The sequence below is a fragment of the Dipodomys ordii genome, unplaced genomic scaffold, assembly GCF_000151885.1.
Source record: "Dipodomys ordii isolate 6190 unplaced genomic scaffold, Dord_2.0 Scaffold1, whole genome shotgun sequence".
In the NCBI taxonomy this organism is placed as follows: domain Eukaryota; kingdom Metazoa; phylum Chordata; class Mammalia; order Rodentia; family Heteromyidae; genus Dipodomys; species Dipodomys ordii.
This window is the reverse complement of record NW_012267217.1, coordinates 42824781-42844206: the sequence shown is the minus strand read 5'-3', so window position 1 is coordinate 42844206 and position 19426 is coordinate 42824781. Positions and strand designations below refer to the sequence as shown.

Below are 19426 nucleotides of genomic sequence, written 5' to 3'. Positions count from 1 at the left end.
CATAGGTTTGGTTACCTATGAAATTACCAGTGTAACAAAAAGTTACACTTAACATTTGCCATATGTACATAATATTTGGGGACCACTGTGGTCTGATTTAAAACATAACATCGCACGTTTACAATGTTGTTTGTGAAATGCTCAAAAGTTAACAATAGAGATTTGTTTTGTAACCAGCCTGGTTTTGTGTCTATTAAGTCACCATGGTGCCTCTGGGAAAGTAGTGAAATGTGAATGGTGCAGTTAGCAGCATGTCATCTCTGAGGGAAGAGGACTCATGAAGCGATGAAGCAACAGGAAAAGATACCAAGCCATCTCAGTTTCCTCCAGGCTTCCTCCAAGGTAAAAGGGCATTGCCATTAAGTGAAGGAATACAACCTGTGTCTTGTGAAACCAGGGAAAAGGCTGACAAGCCTTTTCCATAGCCCTATTACAATAGAAACATGGAATAAGTTCTAGAGAGAAGACTGCGCACCTGTGTAGCACCTATTACTCAGAAAGCAAAACAGGAATGAGATGATAGATGATAGGTTTATGGTCTATGGCAGCATACAAAAATTGTGATTTCTGCTCTATGACTGTAACGCTTCCAATCTTAAGATACCCTGGGGAATGGGTGAGGGTGTGTCATTGTTTTAAGCAGGACATTTTTAGACCATTCTTTCCAAGGTCAGAGAAAAAGTGATAAAACTGAAGTCATGAATCTTGCTGAAAAGGAACTTAGAGCTGAATCTAGCAACTGAATTCAGTGCCAGGAAGAAGTGCATAGGGCAAGGGCATGTCTTGCTCCTAAAAAACAACAAAGACAATGAGGAATAGGGATGTCTGGGGGGCCTTTAGTAAAGTTCATCCATAGACGGATGCTCACCCAAGCTACCATGTGTAAGTCTGTGCACACAAAACAAAGTATGAACCGAATTTCTTTATCAACTTGCTAGCTTACACTTGAGCAGAAACTATCTTGACCTATCTTGAGCTATCAAAAACCAAAGAAATGGGTGAATGTGAAGGAAACTCAGAGGGACTTGGCAATGCCAGGATTCAGTCTGCAACTCTGCTGGGAGGGAAAAGAACGATGTGAATCTGTATAAAATGGAATCCCACTGGAACCCAGCACAATAACTCATGGACCAGAAAAACAGAGAGGCTAAGAAAAGTTTCCTGAAACCACCAAACAGAACCTGAAAGAACAGGATCAACTGCCACACTTTCACGATGAGGCTCTACCATACAGATTCTGAGGCAGGAAGGTGAACAATGAATCAACAAGTGACAACAATGGACGTGAATAAAATGGAAAGTTTAACTCTTTTCCCAAGCTTTCAACATTTAAAGATTAATTTTTTTATTTAAGGCTTAAAGTTTATCCTCCTTTCACATTGAAGACCGGGAAAGAAAATCGTCAAAACAAAAAACTAAAATCATGAGCTTGGCACTTTTGTGATTAATTTGACAGGGTGTCTACTTTCTTACATTATATACAGATGATGACATCAAAAAATTTTACACTTGTCAGTACATATATATTTTCATTTACATAGTTTTGTAGTTTTGATATGGGTTATTTTGTTATTTTGTCCACCCCCTTCCTTTGTTTAGTTTTGGTTTCAAGCATACTAACTTTCAATTGCATCTGTTTTGTGCCCAAACTCCCTGCATCTATGGCTAAGCAAGCTCAACCATCCTATGTAACAAGAGAGAAGGACAAAAGAAAGAATGAAGCGAAAGAAACAACAAAAACACATGGGGAGCAAGCAACAAACTCAACTTTACAGAGAACCTTTACAAGAAAAGGATTTCAATACAGACAAGTGAAGATGATCCGTCAAAATCTATTTCCATATTTACATTTACAAAAGAATTATACAATAGCATCATTGTTCAAATTCCAGCTCCCATTTCCAAAGGATACTTAGTCCAAGGGGGTGAAAAAAGAATGAATTAACAAGAACACGATTCTGGCTAGTTCTGCCCTGGGCTGGTCCAAAAGTGGGGCTCTTAGTGGGCAAAGGGGAAGGGAGGCTTAGAGGGCGGGGCATGGGAGGCGTTACCCAGACCCAGGCAGCTTCTGTGCCCATCTGATGTCTTCCCCTTAGAAATTCCCACTGCAGCTTTTGCTGAGGATTGGCTTGCTAGCTTGTTGTTGTATATATGCCATGCAGGTTTTACCCTTTCGAAAATTGGATCTTCATGCCACTGGAGTTTGTCATTGGTGGTAAGAGGGGAAAAAAAAAACATGCCAAATCATTTAGAAGATATTAAGTGCCAGCAGGCTTGGGGTGGGGGCAATCATTTGCTATTTTTTTAATGGTTCTTTTATTGCACTTATTTGTTGTTGATGTTTCTCCTTTAGTTAGAAAAAAATAGGATTCCAAAGTTCTTTATAGGACAAAGTCTTTATCCCTTCCTCACTTTTATTGGGTGGGGGGGGGGTCTTTGAAGTTAATTCCAAAGGGACAGTTTCCTTTTACTCCCATCTCCAACACCCCAATTGTAGCTCTGTTGTCATTACCACCCAGTAGTTTTGTTTACAGATGTAATAGTTCTGGCAATGTGGCCACGAGTATGTCATACCCAGAACCCCATAGCACAAGGTGGTATCCATCCAGTGCAGCCGATTCAGATGGGGCCTTGCTGAGTCGGATCAAACCTCCTCTTCTTGACATTTCTTCCAGAGTGAGTCAAAACAAGATGCAAACAGGGGGAAACAAAAATCCACAATATTAATCAGATGACGGTGAGACAAGCAATAACGACATCAATGCTAGTTCCAGAGCAAAGTAATCAGCTCACAGGGAGGCAGTCTCTGAGACAACTTGAACTCGGAAGAGCTAATGAGTATCTTCATGTCTCCCTACTACCCTGTGCTCTCTTGTGAAGATCAAAAGAAATGTCAAATCATTAACCTGTAATCACAGGCCAACTCTGGGGCCCAATTTGTCTCTTATTTCAGAAGCAAACAACACAACTAATTAGCTAGATTTTTAAAAAAATTATTGTATGGAGACCTTTTCCATGTAGAGTCTCCTGGGAGAATAAAATAAAATTCTGAAGGCCTTGTAGCAGCTTCCCATCAAGCTTCCAGAGTTTCTGTGTCTGTGAGTGTATCCTTTACCAAGAAAGGTACTGGGGGAAAACTCTACTCTATTTAGATATCTCTGACTTGGGTGTGTGAACTCTTACCACACTGTGGAACAAGCATTTTTCATAGTAGAAAGTTGGAAGACAGAGTGCACTGTTACACAGTACACTCCAAGGAGAATGGACACGGGCTCGGGTTAGTTAAGCAAACGCAGCCATTTAGCAAGTTAAAATGCCTTGTTCGGTGTCCAGTCTCCTAACAAGTGATTCTTATGTTGGAAAAAAGAAAGGAAGGAAGAAGAAAGAACCAGCAAGACACTACAAGGCAACAACACAAGTTGGTTGCAACCTCCCCATGGTCTGGCTTCATGTGGGGCATCAAGCATGGACTCATGCATTTGTCTGCATACTGGCGGGTGCAATGCTGCTGCCACAGAGGCATCATGCAAACCTGCACACTGAGGAACCCCTGATCCCTTGTTTCCCAGCTCCTCACTCAAGCCAGATTGATATCCTTACCAGCCCTATGGAGTCCCAGCCCACTCATTCAGGACCAGGCAGGTACCCTTACAAGCCCTCTGTAGCAGAGATTACCACAGATTCCTCCTCCCCTGTAAGTAATTAAAAATAAAAACACTTCCCAAAACTCAAAACACATCCTGCACAGTTGTTGGTTGGTTGTTGTCATTGTTGTTTTGTGAATGACTACTCTGATGCTTCTCTTTGGAAATACCAAATACAAAGATCCTTTAAGACATTTTGACATTAAGACATGAAGACAATGTCCATTAAGACATTTTCATGAATGGCCAAAACATGTGGTACACTGGCCCCTCAGGTAGTCTATTGCAGCAAACACTACTTGTAAAAGAGCTACTTACTGTTCTTCACCATTGCCACCCAGCCCTCTTTTGAATCAATGCTCTTGAAAGCAGGTATTGCTAATGCTGACTGGGAAACAGAAGTAAGTTCTAGTGGGAGGCTTTCTACAATGTATCTTGCTGATTTGTTTGCTGTGGAGCACAGGACATATGTATGCTACCCAGGCTCCTACTTCCCAAAATAGGTATTGAAGGAGTCACTGTGAGTCTGAAATAACCTTGAGAAATGACGCTGGAGGACCTAGTTAGGTATACATTGCTGGAACTTGAGAAATGTTAAGTTAATATTCACCTGATTAATCTGAATGCAGAGGAAAGAGCAAACCTAACTAGCACTGTGCATATAAGTAACTACAATGCCCACATCTAAGTTACTTAATTCAAATACAGGGAACATCAATACATTGTCATGTCCAAGGTCACAAACAGCAATGCTGCTCATTTTTAAATGGAGCTATGGAATTCCATCTAGGTGTCCAAACATGTGTGATCCTTTTAAAAGGCAGTTTTTAAAGCTAAGATTGAACCTTTACACAAACAATGTTTTGCAGGGTCGCTGGGTTTCTTGGTCAGAGCTAAGACACCTTGTAGAGCCATCAATTTTCATTGTAAAATACCAACCAGGGAATGGAGGACCTTTGTACTTCAGACAAGCTAGAAGGGAGGGACCCAGCAACGGGGAGGGTGGGACGCCCCTGCAGCAAGCTGGCTGCCCAGCTTCCTCAGCCCAAATTGGAAAAGCACACAAGCCAATCTACTTTTAAGAACTCCGTGTCCTAATTCTTCTCCTGAAGGCAGAATTCCTTCTTGATCAATTTGAATGTAAAAGTTACATTTTACTATGTTACTGTGTTTTTTTTATTTTTATTTTTCTGAATAGTCTCTCTCTGCAATTCTAAAAGCAATTAGATTTTTTTTATCATAACCTGTCAGTTATTTTTGGATCCCTACAAAATACTGACATGATCTGTAAACTTTATATTGGTACAGTTTTCACCAATTTTTACTACTTTGAAAAAACCTGAACTTTTTTTGTCTATAATGCATATTTTATACATGTCTATTACATAATTAAAACTCTCCAAATAACTGGCCATCTCAGAGCTATAAGGCCTTCAGCTCTTCTTATAAGGGCCTGTATAGTTATCTATTGCAATAACTTTATTATATTTCTATGATGAGAAATATAAGAAAGCACCCTTTCCTCAGCCATTTTAGGCTGAGTTCATGTCTTCAGGGCGCTGAGTCAAGGACATGCATGATCTTCCTGGCCAGTCTGTCATCACCATTGTCTCTCAAGGCTGATAAACAAAGTGCCTAACTCAAGAGTTCTAGGTATTAAGGAAGTCCAGCTGCTTATTTCACACTGAGATATGGTCTTGGATTAAGAAAGGCAGCAGTCTAGTTGTTCTTCTCATGGAGAAACTAGCAAAAACTTATTGTACTTCCTAATTCTACGGAAATCAAAACTCTTTCCTGTTCCCCCACAAAAGACACTTGATTTTTTTTTAAAAAAGGAAGATTAAGTTACTACCCTAGATATAGCTCTATCCCTATATAGAGAGATGATGTACAATACCATTTTGTAAGTATACATAAGCTTTCCTTTAGTGCGTCAACAAAATGGAACATGGAACAAAAAGAATGTCTTAGAGCCAAAGGAAACAGGCTCATTATGAACTTGTAACCCAAGTAACTTCTCAGAGAGGAATTACAAATGATAAGCATATACTTATCAGGTGAATACCTTAGATCATCAGGAGCTGCTCTAGAAAGCCATAGTGGCCAGTACTGGTGGCCATGGAAACTAACTTTGCCACAGGACCCCATGGAAAGAGCTAATAGTGAGGAAGTGGGACCTGTGGTGGGAACACCGTAGTCTAAGGCATTGCAATATGGTAAACAATTTCAGGATTCATCCTGGAATCCATGTAATTTCAAATGTCTACAGACTATGTCACTGTTACCTGCCCGTTCTTTTCCTATCATTGCTGAGATCTCATTTCCTAGTGCTGTCAACCATGAGATTGATAAACATTATGTACATGTAAATGACCACATTGCTCACATAGGAATCCAGTATTCAAAGGGACTGTCAGATAAATAGTCTCCTGCAAGGTAATCGCAAAGCTTCTTTTCATTTTAAATGTACACATAAAATTCATACTCATTTTTCCTAGGCTTTAGGATGGATGCTACTAAAATGTTCTATCATCCATTTCATTTGTTCCAATTGTCCTGTAAAAACAACAGCTCTGATAGTCGAATAGAATAGCATTACTATTCAGCATTAAGTAGATGCCAGGAGCTTATGTTAGTCAACCGGGACACAAGTCAGCTATCTTTTATACCAAAGTTTATAAGTTTATTCTATATGTAGGTAATAAAGAGATGCATTGGGGTATGGGAAGGTGAACAAAAGAGTGTGCCACATTCCTATGTTCATTTTCCATGGGAAGTCTCAGAATAAATCTTAAGACCCTATATGTACACCCAGGAACCTATAAATTAAATCATCCCTTAATATCCTCACACATCTGGAGTAGGGAGGACAGGATTACTCAAAGTCAGTAAAAATACCCACCACATTATTGAATATGTCAGAATAACAAAACAATCATATTAATATGTCAGAATAACAAACCAATCATATTAATAACCAATCAAAGAAAGTGCTTTTTTTCCTTCTAGGCATTCTGTCCCCTTGCTCATAAAGTCTTGTTTACATTAACCCAAGTTTTCAGAGACTACTACTTGGCTGAAATGAGACAGTCTAAATTTGAATTAATTTCAGATCACAATCATTTTATGAATCTTTATACATATAAAAACACACATTCACATACTCTCATAGGCATGCTTTCAATCACCTACTTAAGAAGACACTTTTTAAAGGACAGAATTATAAAATAAAATAAAATAAAAAGAGGAAGGGGGGGCAATATCAAGTCTCAGAGTATCCCTGACTTTATGCTTGAGAAAATCATGGCTGGCCTGACATTTTGTAATTCGTTATGGCTTAATATAAACCATTAAAATCTAAAGCAAATCATGTAGCATCTAAGAGTTAGAATGAGGTTGCAACTACTTCTACAAATTAAAGTTACACCTTTGAGAATCATTCCTAATCCCTATATTTACTTCAGTCTACTGTGCACCTTTCTGCAATGTTTTCTCTTAAAGTGAGTAGCAGAATCATGGGAAAGGCCTTTGGTGTGACTCAGCCCACATTTATCTATTTCACCATCTCCACACTGCAGCCAGTGGAGGTTGGCTGGTTCTATGATAACCTTCCACCTTTTTTTCCCTACCCTTCTGAAAATCAGTTATTTCTTGCAGACATAAGTCACCTGTATAGAGCCTAATTTACTTATATATACAGTGATAAAAGCTTTTCCCCTTGCCTCGCCGCCCCCCACAAAAAAAAAAAAAAACCATGCAATCAAGCTGTGAGCTAGGCCAGGCCGCTGTTTTGAGGTCCTGCTACAGAAGAGGGCACACTTATTATCTCCAAATGCTGAAATAATAATTTTAGCACTGCACATGGCTGCATGCATGATGCAGAAGGGACTCTTTCCCAGGCCTTTGGAGCTGAGGTTTCTCAATGGGACAAAAGACGCCTGGGGATGAGCTAAATTTCTTTTGCTTGATGCACATTATGAAAAAAAAAGAGCATCACGAGCAGAGTAGGACATTGCTGTAATGTACTATGACTTCCTGACAGTAGTGAGACACTACAACAAGTTTTTGCTGGAATGAGACTAACCCAATCAAAAATACATTGTTTCTGAGGTACTGTATGAGTGACCCAAGTCTGGGCAAACTATGAAGAGACATCCAAATACCAGATGCCCATTTTGTTGATGTCTTTACAAACATGGTGTTGCCAAAACTACTTCACTAAACAAGTTCAACTCTGTCTCTAGTAAAAACATAATATCTTTCCAAGTGGAAGACAATCAAAAACTGCAGGCTTACTCATTAAACCTTAATGCAACAATACTGATTAGCAGAAGATATTGAATTTATTTATTTTTTTAACTCTCATCATCAATTCCAATAAGAGCATTTTAGCTACTTTAAATGTATTGAATTCAAGAGTTCAAATATAAAATAAAGTTCATAATTGAGGCAATCATTCTCTTAGTTCAGGGCATAGCTTGCATGGATGGAGTCAAAGTGGGTTTTGAATCTGGCTGATGGACTTTCTTCCCACTTAAATTTGTTTCAACAGATCTAAAGTCAGTTTATCACAGGAATCTTTGGCCCAGGAGGGCTTACCTACAAATTATAATAATTGAGTCACCATGTCATGAAAAGGTAAAAAAAAGTAATTTTCCAATAAATCTGAGGCATAGAAGCATACAAATTGGATAAATCAGGTTTAAATTATTTAATCAGAATGGCCCTTAATTTGTGTTTATTCAATGTGGTCTATTCAAACATATTAGATAAGTGTCTGTTTAAATAATGCTAGTTGAGTGATCAAAATCAATCCAAACTAAAAGATCACTATGAAAACATACCAGGCTTGTCAGTAATGTCAAAATTAGCAGTTAATTAGAAAATATTAAGTGTCACAAAGCTATTTCAAATTACAATTTAAGATCAATTCAGTTGGTTAGTGGATTAAAATATTTTAAGATTTTTTTGATGAAGAATGAATCTTTTCAAATCACCAAGTTATATTTGTTATGTGAGAAAAATAATGACCACCAAGTGATTAAAACTGTGAAAATGTCACCAGAATATAAACCAATTGTGAACAAATATAATCAGGAATTTCTATTTCCACTTGACTTTTTCGTTAACTGAAGGTAACTTAGAAGGCTTGTCCTTAATGTCTTTTACTGAAGAATATCTACTTCATGCTTAAACGAGTGCTAGGAATCTCCTCTACTTTTCATGTACTTTCCTGAAGATGACCGTTGAGACTCCACGCTTTGTTTTTCCTAACCTGCTTGGAAGTAAAAAATATATTTGTTCTGTGAAGTTACTATTGACACTTAAAATATTGTAGCAGGAACTCAAAACTTGGTTATGTAAGCAGAAGAGAGTGCCAGAGCCACTGAGAAGAAGACATGCGGCGTTTGCTTACTTAAATCCCCAGCCTGTGCCCCCAAGGACAATAGCTGCTACCAGGATGGCACCAGCGATGGAGCCTATTATGAGATTGGTGGCACTGGGACCTGTGACAAAGGATCATGGGAAGAAAGTCATATGAGCCAGCCACTTCCGTTATCACATGGGAAAGGCAGTTAAGCAACTTCAGTAAGTAAACACCCTGCTGTACAAAGCGCTTTTCTCTACTTAGCTTACTTGGACTTTAGTTGCCACGGTCAGTGACCACTTGGATTTCTATGCCTTTAAATCTCAAATTTCTGCCCTATTAACAGTTGTGTCCCATTAAATTCACCTTCCACAGAGTTTGAAGCAAATAGGAGGCATGTGCTTCCATTGCACATATTTTGTCTTTTTTCCTTCCCCAATATCATAAATCAATCAAATGAAAATGCACATAGGAACACACTAGAATTAGCTCAAACTGACTATCAAATGAGATCGTGGAAACAGAGAAAGAAAATTATCTGCAAAAGTGCTCTTCCAAGAAACATGATGCTTTCCAAAGACCTATGAATTTTAAATGTGGAGACAAAGGGTTTTGTTTGTATCTGTACTGGAACTTGAACTCAAGGCCTGGGCATAACCCTTTTAGCTTTTTGCCCAAGGCTGATGCTCTATCATTTGAGTCACAGCTCCACTTTCAGCTATTTGGTGGTTAACTGGAGGTGAAAGTCTCAAGGACTTTCTTGCCTGGAATAGTTCTTAACTGGGATTTTCACATATCAACCTCCTGAGTAGCTAAGAGTAGAGGCATGAGCTACCACAGCCTGGTGAAGACAGTTAAAGTTTAGACATCAGAAGGAGGCTACCAGGAGAGATCTAACTTTGAAGGTTTGCTCTCAAAGATAGATTTCTTCCTGGTTCTTAAAGTGTTAAAACACCAGAATGGGGTTCCAAGACATAAAAGAAGCATAGAACTTAGTTGGGTAATTTTAGAGAAATGGAAAAAGGGTTGAATTTAAATAAGTAGATCTCCCTTAAATTCCCATTTATTATGAGAGAAATTTCAGGGTTGAAATACTCAAAAAAGAAGTAGGGAAGAACAGCAAGAAAGAAAATATAAAATGGAATTTCTACCAACTCGGGTAGAAGTTGACAACAAAGATTAGTAATTCCTTTCCTCTCCTTTGCTCATCATTAAAAATCTAAACTGTTACATGTAGTTTAAATATGCAAACTAAGAATTACATTAAATATCACATTCCACATCACATGACTATGCAGGTACAGTTCCCTGTACTTTCAGTTCTCAACACATATCCCTGTCCAGAAGTCACAGTCATTCATTCTCTTTTCTTCTCACATCAGTACCTTGACTATATATAAAGGGATTGCCACTGAAAGTGTGTGTGTGTGTGTGTGTGTGTGTGTGTGTGTGTGTGTGTGTGTATGTGTGTGTCATTTTTACCCTAAGACCACCCAGCACTATGGCTTGGAGGAAGCAGGTAGAGGATACATGTCAGGGATATGGGTTTCTTCAGGTTTCTGAGCCTCAACATACTCTTAAACCACTCAGTGTTTCAGTGGCCCTTAGAGACACTTCGATAATACTAACAATAATACTAAGTGACAACACAGTGTAGCTACTGCACTTTGAGTTCCTTACAATGTAGCAGGGCAAGTTCTGAAGCACTTGGCATATCATCTCACTTGATCTTCACAAAAACCATATGAAGTAGGAGCTATGACCATTCAACTCAATAAAGAAGGGAACAGAAATTTCTAAAAGTTAATAGATGATGGAGTAAAATCTGAACATAGAACTATCTAGCTCTAAGAGTTCCATAAATTAAGGGTCAACAAACAACAACCTTACAGCCCAAACTGGCCCCACTGACTATTCTTACTAAGACATTTTATTTGAACATAGTCATTCTTACTCATTTACAAACTGCTTAAGGCTGCTATTTTGCTAAGATTGCAATGCTGAGGTGTTATAACAATTACCTTGCAGGTCGCAATCCAAAAGTCATTTGCTTCTTGATTCTTCAGAGAGAGTTAGCTATCTACTGCTCACTCTGACTAACCTTGAATCCATTTACATATATTTCCTACCCTCATCTCAAGAGTGATTTGTTTTGAAACAAATGTTTTTTAGCTCATATTGCCATGTATACACTCTATAGCTCAGAAAATTTGCTCTTCACTAGCTCAGAAAACAATAGTTGGGGATCAGACATAATACCCTATCCAAAAGAAATGACTCCTGATTTATGTGTATAAACTGAGGAGTTAAAAAAAAGAAAAAAAATTTAATCTGCCCATTGAGTCTTTAGTGACTGAATGCATATTACTCTATCAGTTAAAGTAGGAAGTACTATACTATACTATATGAATTTTTCTTTTTTATTCTGGTCCTGGAGCTTGAACTCAGGGCCTAGGCACAGTCCCTGAGCTCTTTTGCTCAAGGCTAGTGTTCTACCACTTAAGCAACAGCACCACTTCTAGCTTTTCCTGAATGGTTCATTGGAGATAAGAATCTCACAGCTTTCCTGTGTGGGATGGCTTCGAACCACAATCCTAAAATCTTAGCTTCCTGAGTGGCCAGGATTATAGGCATAGGCCCACTAGTGCCTGGTTATGAATTTTTATTTTTAAAGATAACTACTTAGCAATTGTAGCAAAATACAGAATTTAAAGGACAAGCCTGTAGGCTCCTGGGGAAAAACATGCCACAAAACAAGAAAAATAATAACAAACTTCATCTTAGAAACAATGTTTACACACTTACACAGACTTACCTGCAACAACCAGAGTTAGCAACAAATCAACAACATTGGCAAAGATGAGTGGAAACAAATGCTCGTTAACAAGCACCATGCTTCACAACAAAGACCTTTTTGATTTTTCCCATCTCTGAGACTCAAAAGAAGGATTATCAAATTTATAGCCCCAAAATTATAGTCAATAAATGATGTTTAAAAGCAACACACATTTGGAATGATTTCCAGAAATCTGTTTTCCTCCTTAAAGGAATTTCATACACACATAGGTATTAAAATTTCCCCAGGCAAAGAAAATCAGTGCTGCCTATAATGGCGTCAATGGACTCAAGATGAAATTCAACAGGACAAAGTTCTTGTCTCTATATATTTCACCTCTGTTGTAGACTTTATTTTCTAAAAAGTAAGGAGAAATAAAATCTCTCTTCCAGTACTTTGTCAACTCCTGGACTAAATGGTTCTACAGCGGGTACTGGTGGGATATGAATTAGAAGATGTAAGGTTAGTCGGAGTCTTTCCCTTCTAAGGAAAGCAGACACACGAAGTGTGGCCTAGGCCTCTCCTGATGCTGTTCCAGCACTGGGTTCCCCAATGCTGGGATGTGAGAGGAGTATACGATGTGCAGCAACTAATGAGACTGAGGGCTGTGTCAGATATCATCACTATGCCTGTGATGTGCACTGGTTAAACGCTGTCTGGTGATTCCTTCAAGATTCTAATAACCCATTTCTGGGTTATAATGAAGTGTTAACTCCACTACTGCCCCCGTAAATAGAGAAAGCAGAGTGTGACTGAAGGGCTGCTCAGCCATTTCTCTGCAATTAGAGAGAGGAATGCATCCTAATCATCGAGTCTTCATATTAGTGACCTTGTGAAGCAACATCCCATGGAGACTGGATGCTATTTGGAGGATGTGGATCAAATGCAGGGCAACCTAAATACAGGCACCAGGAGAGCTGGGTTTCTGATTGGATTTAGTGACAAGTTGCACACAAGGGATGTGTTTGTTCCCTCACTGGTGCTTCACAGATAAACCAGCAGATGAACTGCAGATGTCCACATAAGCCTGTGCAAGTTTGCATTCAGTATCTTTTTCATTCTCTAGGCTCCTTGCTTTTTATGCATACTTCACAAAGAATTACTAGCCTATTTTACAGAGAAAAATGAAAACAGCATCCTAAATATCTTTAAAAAACTGAAGTCCCCTAGGCCATTCTAAATAAATGAAGAAAACATTAAGTGGCTATCATTCTATCTTCAAAAAGCACCAATAACTTTTGGTAATTATTAATATGTGTAAATTTATTATCTGGTTAACAAGTAAATTCATTAGAGCAATCTTAAGAAAACACTCACATAAAAGCATTTTTTTGCCGATAAAAAGTTTAAAAAAAAAACGATTCTTTTGAAAAGGTTTGTATTTTTGTAAGTGGAGAAGCAATGGAAGCTTTGGATTATTGTCTGAATTGTGAATTGACCCTAAGCACCCCCAACATTGTTTTATGCCCCACATTGTCCAGACAGGAGAAGGTTCTACGTTGCACAAGAACACCACAAGACATGAACACATTCAAAACACACCACAAGTGTACCATCACAGAAACAGTCAACAAGACAAAAGACTCAGGTCCCAAGCATCACCGCCCATACTAGGCACCAAACAGACACATCAGGAAACATGGAAGAATGCTTACTCTATTCCCCACCCTGTGCCTCCAAAAATCACCCCCAGGGCCAGAATGGTGCCAGCCACGGCCCCTATGAGCCTGCTTGTGGCCAAGTTCACTGTGTGGAGGAAAATGAAGATTGTTTTAAACAGAAGAAACAACACAATGATTTCACTAACATACAAAATAATTTGCCCAGGAAATGCTTTGAAAATTCAAGATGGGAAAATCTTCACTTGAAAATTCAAAATTAAGGTCATCAGACACTTTAACAATCTTTGAGGATAATCTTGAATTTATCTTCAAATGACACATGCCATTCTGTAAAAACATGATCTCTTTTACACACCTTCAAATACGTAAGTTATCCAGCTGGAGTTATAGTTCTAACCATGTATAAAGTAAGTTTTAAATGTAATATAAATTGCATGCCTGCAAATCTGTTTTAGTTACAAAATCAATTAGCTATTACTATGTATTCTATAAGGTTCTCAAACTGTAAAATACATCTGACATCTTTTCAAAATCTGAAGCATCACATTCCATTTTGTGAAAATTCTTAAGGATTTAAAACAGACTACTTTTAAAATTAAGTACATTTCACTGGAGAAGTTCCTGGAAGGTGTGTTTTAAACTATCCCTGCGAAGTTTGGATTTCTGTCATGGAAAATAGGACACTGAATTTTTTGTTATTTAGATACCGTTGTGGAACAGTACACAGGGAAGATGTACAGATCTCTTGAGATATGGCACAGATTGCTCTGGACCACCAATTGGCAGATGGCTAGAGTCACACTAGTGTGAGTTGTTCTTTGCTTCTTTGCATAGCATTGCCATATTGGAAAGTAGACCTGGAATGGGTGGAGGGCTCCAATGATTTCTCCACACAGGTTAAAGGAAGTCTGGTATTATAGGAAGGATTAAATAGGATTGTATAGGAAGTAGTTGTCTATGTGAACTCAAGGATGTGGATGCATGCATGCATGCTACCTCATCATATGGCCTTACCCTTGCACAGAGATTAACCTGAGAGGCAGCACTTCTCACAGATATGTGTGCTATGAGACATAGTAGTACAAAACAAAGAACCAAGACTCAGTTCTTTTTGTAAGGCTTCATATTGGGATTATTGACCTTCTCAACAAAATACTGTATTGGTAAAGGCAGAGAGCCTTAGATCTCTAACACTGTTGGGTAACTATATAATTACTTCATTTTATCATTGGTTAAATAGTTATCACTGACAGAGAGCATAGTTAATATGAAATCACAACTTGAACCGTCCTTAAAAAAAGATGGAAGACACAACACAAACCAGAGAAAGTCAGAGAACTGAGGGGAAAGGGAAGAGCCAACACATAAAGAAGTAAAAATGTTTCCCAATGGTGACATTATAACTCAGAGTAACACAAACTATAGCTTTAAATTGCAGAGTCAGCTACAGGGATGGAAAGGTGATATCAAGTATAAACCCCAATTTTTTAAGCCCTTAGAAAACTGTTGCCTTCAGAGTACTAAATTATTGTTATCTTTTTTTTAGCTTAAGTTTTCTGCATGGGCTCTCAGAGCTCAAATGCATAAAACAGCCAGTCCTATTACTTCAACTTCTTACATAAGCCATAAATGATAAATCATAGGAAAAAATATCTTGCTCTCCCATAAAAGGTAATGTTAATGGCTGGGCACCAGTGGCTTACGCCTGTAATCCTAGCTACTCAGGAGGCTGAGATCTGAGGATCACAGTTCAAAGCCAGCCCGAGCAGGAAAAGTCCATGAGACTCTTATCTGCAATAAAACCACTAGAAAACTGGAAGTGGCAGTGTGGCTTAAGCGGTAGAGTGCTCGCCTTGAGCTGAAGAGCTCAGGGACAGCATCCAAGCCCAGAGTTCAAGTCCCATGACCAACTAAAAGAAAAAAAAAAGGTGATGTTAATGTGTTAATTATTTACAAATAATATATATTCAAGATAATTAAAAAACCTTTTTGGATTATCTATGGTATAATTTCTCATACAGAAACAACCAGTTGTACAATTATAGAAAGAGGAAATGTCTCCACAAGACAAGTGTATATTGCAGACAGGCAGATACAGCCCATCATCTGCACTGAGAATGATGGCTACTGCACCCAGCTCCTTGGAATTCTTAGTTGATAAGAATTCAACATAAAGCAGGATAAAAGAAAGTGGCTATTTTTTGGAAATATTTTCTCCTCTCCTTGTTCTCCCTCCCTGGGATACTTTTAGTTCTGGTGTCCTGAAAACACAGATCCCTGAGACTCTTTGTCCTAATGTGGAGCAGGGCTATCTCTTTAAGGACTGCCTCAATCAGTTTTTAATTTGGCTTGCATTTAAGTAGGTGGCCCTCATGCAGGTGAAGTTTTACAGGGGAGAACTCAAGTTGTAGTTGTTTTTTTCACAGTTATAAGAATTTATCATGTCAGAGAAAAAGGTGTTCTTGGCTCTTTGGGGGCATACGAGGTAGCTTTATTTGCCTAGTAATTTATGATGTAACAATATTTACTCATTAATTTGTTTTTTTGCCCTCCTACATATTATGCTGGAAAAAGGATGATATACCTTGTTTTTCTTCCCTGTTCCTGAACTTGAAGCTCTTCAAGCTTCCAGGTGACAACAGAGCCCACATTTAGGGTCTTCCTTTGCTTAATCGTTTGACATATTTAACTGTCATGATAATATACTGCGGGCCTGGGAATTACCTCATAGGATGTGTTCAAGTCTATTTCTCCTGTGTACTGATTATTACATTTCAGTCTTGCTCCTTGCTCTAAAGGTTCACTTGCACTAAAGGGTCAAATTTTTGGTAAGTATATAATACTAAAATAAAAACTATAATTTCTCCTTTTTAAGACTAGACAAGTCATGCTTCAGACATTTAGAAATTGTGCTCTTTTGAAACTGAGTGAGGTTTTTGTTTTGCTGTGTGTGCGTGTGTGTGTGTGTGTGTGCGTGCGTGCGTGTGTGTGTGTGTGTGTGTGTGTGTGTATTTCTTTTAGGAGTTTCTGGAACAAAGGAGGCACTATTTCACCACTGTGATTCCAAAAAGGCTAGATCCCTACAGCCTTTAACACAGGAAGCAACAAGGTTGCCATTGGTACTCTATGAATTAAAGTTGCTCCTGATGATAGTTCTTTCATTAACACTTAGGATTAGAGATAAAAACTAAATCAATCTTTGTACTTTATAGTCTAAAGTTGATGTCATAACCATTTAATCCTGCTCCAAATTTCTATGTGCTAGATCTTCATACTCCTTTTCATGAAATAAAAGAAAACAAATTAAAATTCATTTTGGATATATGAAGATAAGTGTCTGAAGGATCTAAAATAAGTTATTTCATAATTAAGACATTATTTCCATCTGTGCTGCCAAAGAAAATAAGGAGTTTTGCTGAGCTAAGCCAAATTTCTAACATATTTTAAAACTTGGCAAATCTTTAAGCTTTCATGAGGTCATACCTAATGAGAAAAATACCTACTTGAAACAGAATTATACATGAGCATAAATGTATATAATAATCATCTCATCACTAATGATATGAATGATAAATCCAAAGATGTGAATATTGCCAAAGAATGTCACCAAAGGACATATGCAAAGAACAAACAGTATTCCTCATGCTAACATTTTGAGATCACTGCTTTTAAAATACTAACTATATAGTATTTCTTTCCTCTACAATTCCAGGAGAAGTGCCACTAGTAAGTAGTGTCAACATAGTGTGGTCACATTTTACCCCTCTAACTTGTTATTATGCTCAAAAAAATTCTTGGAGTAACTGAATATTCGGCTTTAAATGAGGCAGTGCAGTATAAAACAAAAAGAAAAAAGTACTGGGCTAAAGCTCAGGAGATTACATTTTATTTTTGGTCCGCCACTAATTAGTTGCTAAGCTGATACTTAAATTAGTTTTCTCATTTGTAAAACAGCTGTAAAGGGCTCCAAGGCCTTTTCTAACTCTGAGTGTATGACCATAGTTTTGATTAAAGGATCTCTGCTAACACACCACTGAAAACATTTTATATGATTCAGTTTCTTCTCCTCTTTTTCATCACTGTTATTGTGATGATGTCACAATAGCCACAAAGTAAAGAAAAGGCCATTGTATCCCATAATAAGCACAGTGCAAAAATATCTACAAGTTGACAAAAGTTACTGATAATTGGTGTGGATCTTTACAGTGGGTGGGGATTCTTTTACATAGAGTTAAAGTATTTTCTATGCTAGAACAAATGGAAGTCATTAAACTGACTTCCGTTAAAAGCAGAAGGATAGGGCTGGGAAGGTGGCTCAGTGGTAGAGTGCTTGCCTTGCATGCATGAGGCCCTGGGTTTGATTCCCCAGTACCACATAAGCAAAAAAGAAAAAAAAAAGCAGAAGGATACAAACTTTTCATACATGGAATAAGTGACAATGTAGAAAGAATTAATGACATCTAATATAAAATGTTTTTGAAAATCCTTATTCAGAGGGTTGGAGTGTGGCTCAGTGGCAGAGCAATTGCCTAGCATATGTGAGGCCCTAGGTTCCATCCAAGCAAATGGAAAGAAAAGGGGAGGGGAGAGGAGAGGGGAGGAGAAGAAAAGGGAGAGGGAAAAAAAGGAAGAGGAAAATGGATGGGAGGGGAGGGGAGGAAAGAAGGAGAAGAAAAGAGACAAGAGAGGGGAAAAAAGAGAGAAGAAAAGAGAGGGAAATGAGAGGGGAAGGAGAGAGAAGGAAAAAGGAAGGAAGGAAGAAAGGAAGGAAGGAAGGAAAAAGGAAGGAAAAAAGGAAGAAAGGAAGGAGAGAAAGAGAAATAGAGAGAAAGAGGGAAGGAAGGAGGGAAAAGGGGAAAGGAAACAAAGAAAATACACATTCATATGGCTTGTATGTTGATATCTTATTTCTTGTCTTTCAATAATTTTCATTTAGGAAGCTGGAAGGAATAACGCTAGCATATTTTATTAACTGTGGGTTCAGCACAGACAACTTTAACAAGTGCAGTGACTATAATGGTCATGAGTCTACCACATGGAGAAAAGTAGGATCTCTTATTCTTCCAAATGCCAAAACACACTAGTCCATTCTGGATATTCTGAAATCAATGGAAATAGAGTCACTGATTTTGCCTTTATTTTTTACTACTTTAGTCTTTATCCAAAGGACTGGGTACAATTTATCTTTTATGTCTAGATTCACAATTTATTTTTAAAAAACAATATTTTCATTATAACTCTTAATTTTTCTCCATATAAAGGAAGCATGTTAAGGTTAAATTAACCCAAGTACTTTAAGTACCTTATCGCTGTGTCTATACCGGACACTTTTATGTCTGGATATGATTGTCCAGATCATGCTCATTATACACGGCAAATACATGGGGAAGATCCAAACACTGTGCTCAATAAAGTAAGTGCCAACCAAATCAACTGGATCCCAAGAAGATACAATGTGAAGACAAGTCCTAGAGGAACCTCACATAGTGCAGAAACTACAGTCAAGAAAGTACTGATAGCATGATTATCTTGAGTTCATTACCTGTTAGTCTTCAGCAAGCCAATAAAACAAATGGATACAAATCACCTGAAAATCAGCATGAACATGAGGCATTTCATTTCTCTCACACACTGATTGAATGCTTACTATGTGCCAAAAATATGCTCTCTTGGCAACAGTAGTCAATAAATATTTGCTAAGTGGATAACAAAAAGTGAAGTGTATAATTTCTCTCTTTACGTGGTCTTTTACCCAAAATTATAAAAAACTAGTCATTGAACCAAGCACTAGTGTCTCACACCTGTATTCCTAGCTACTTAGAAGGCTGAGATCTGATGATAGAGGTTTGAAGCCAGCCTGGGAAGAAAGGTCCATGAGACTCTTATATCCAATTAATCAGCAAAAAGTCAGGAGTGGAGGTATGGCTCAACTGGTAGAATATCAGCCATGAGTGAA

General features: G+C 38.0%; 1 protein-coding gene across 1 annotated transcript in view; it reads right to left on the bottom strand.

Moving 5' to 3' along the window:
- Positions 1 to 2306: 2306 nt before the first annotated feature.
- Positions 2307 to 19426, bottom strand: part of Adam23 (ADAM metallopeptidase domain 23) — a gene marked incomplete at its 5' end in the record, with an annotated part of 163860 nt that continues 146740 nt past the window's right edge. Inside the window, 2 exons of the mRNA XM_013016539.1 lie at positions 2307 to 2668; positions 9061 to 9151. Of these exons, the coding sequence (XP_012871993.1) occupies positions 2620 to 2668; positions 9061 to 9151 (140 nt within the window). The remainder of the gene's footprint in view (positions 2669 to 9060; positions 9152 to 19426) is intronic.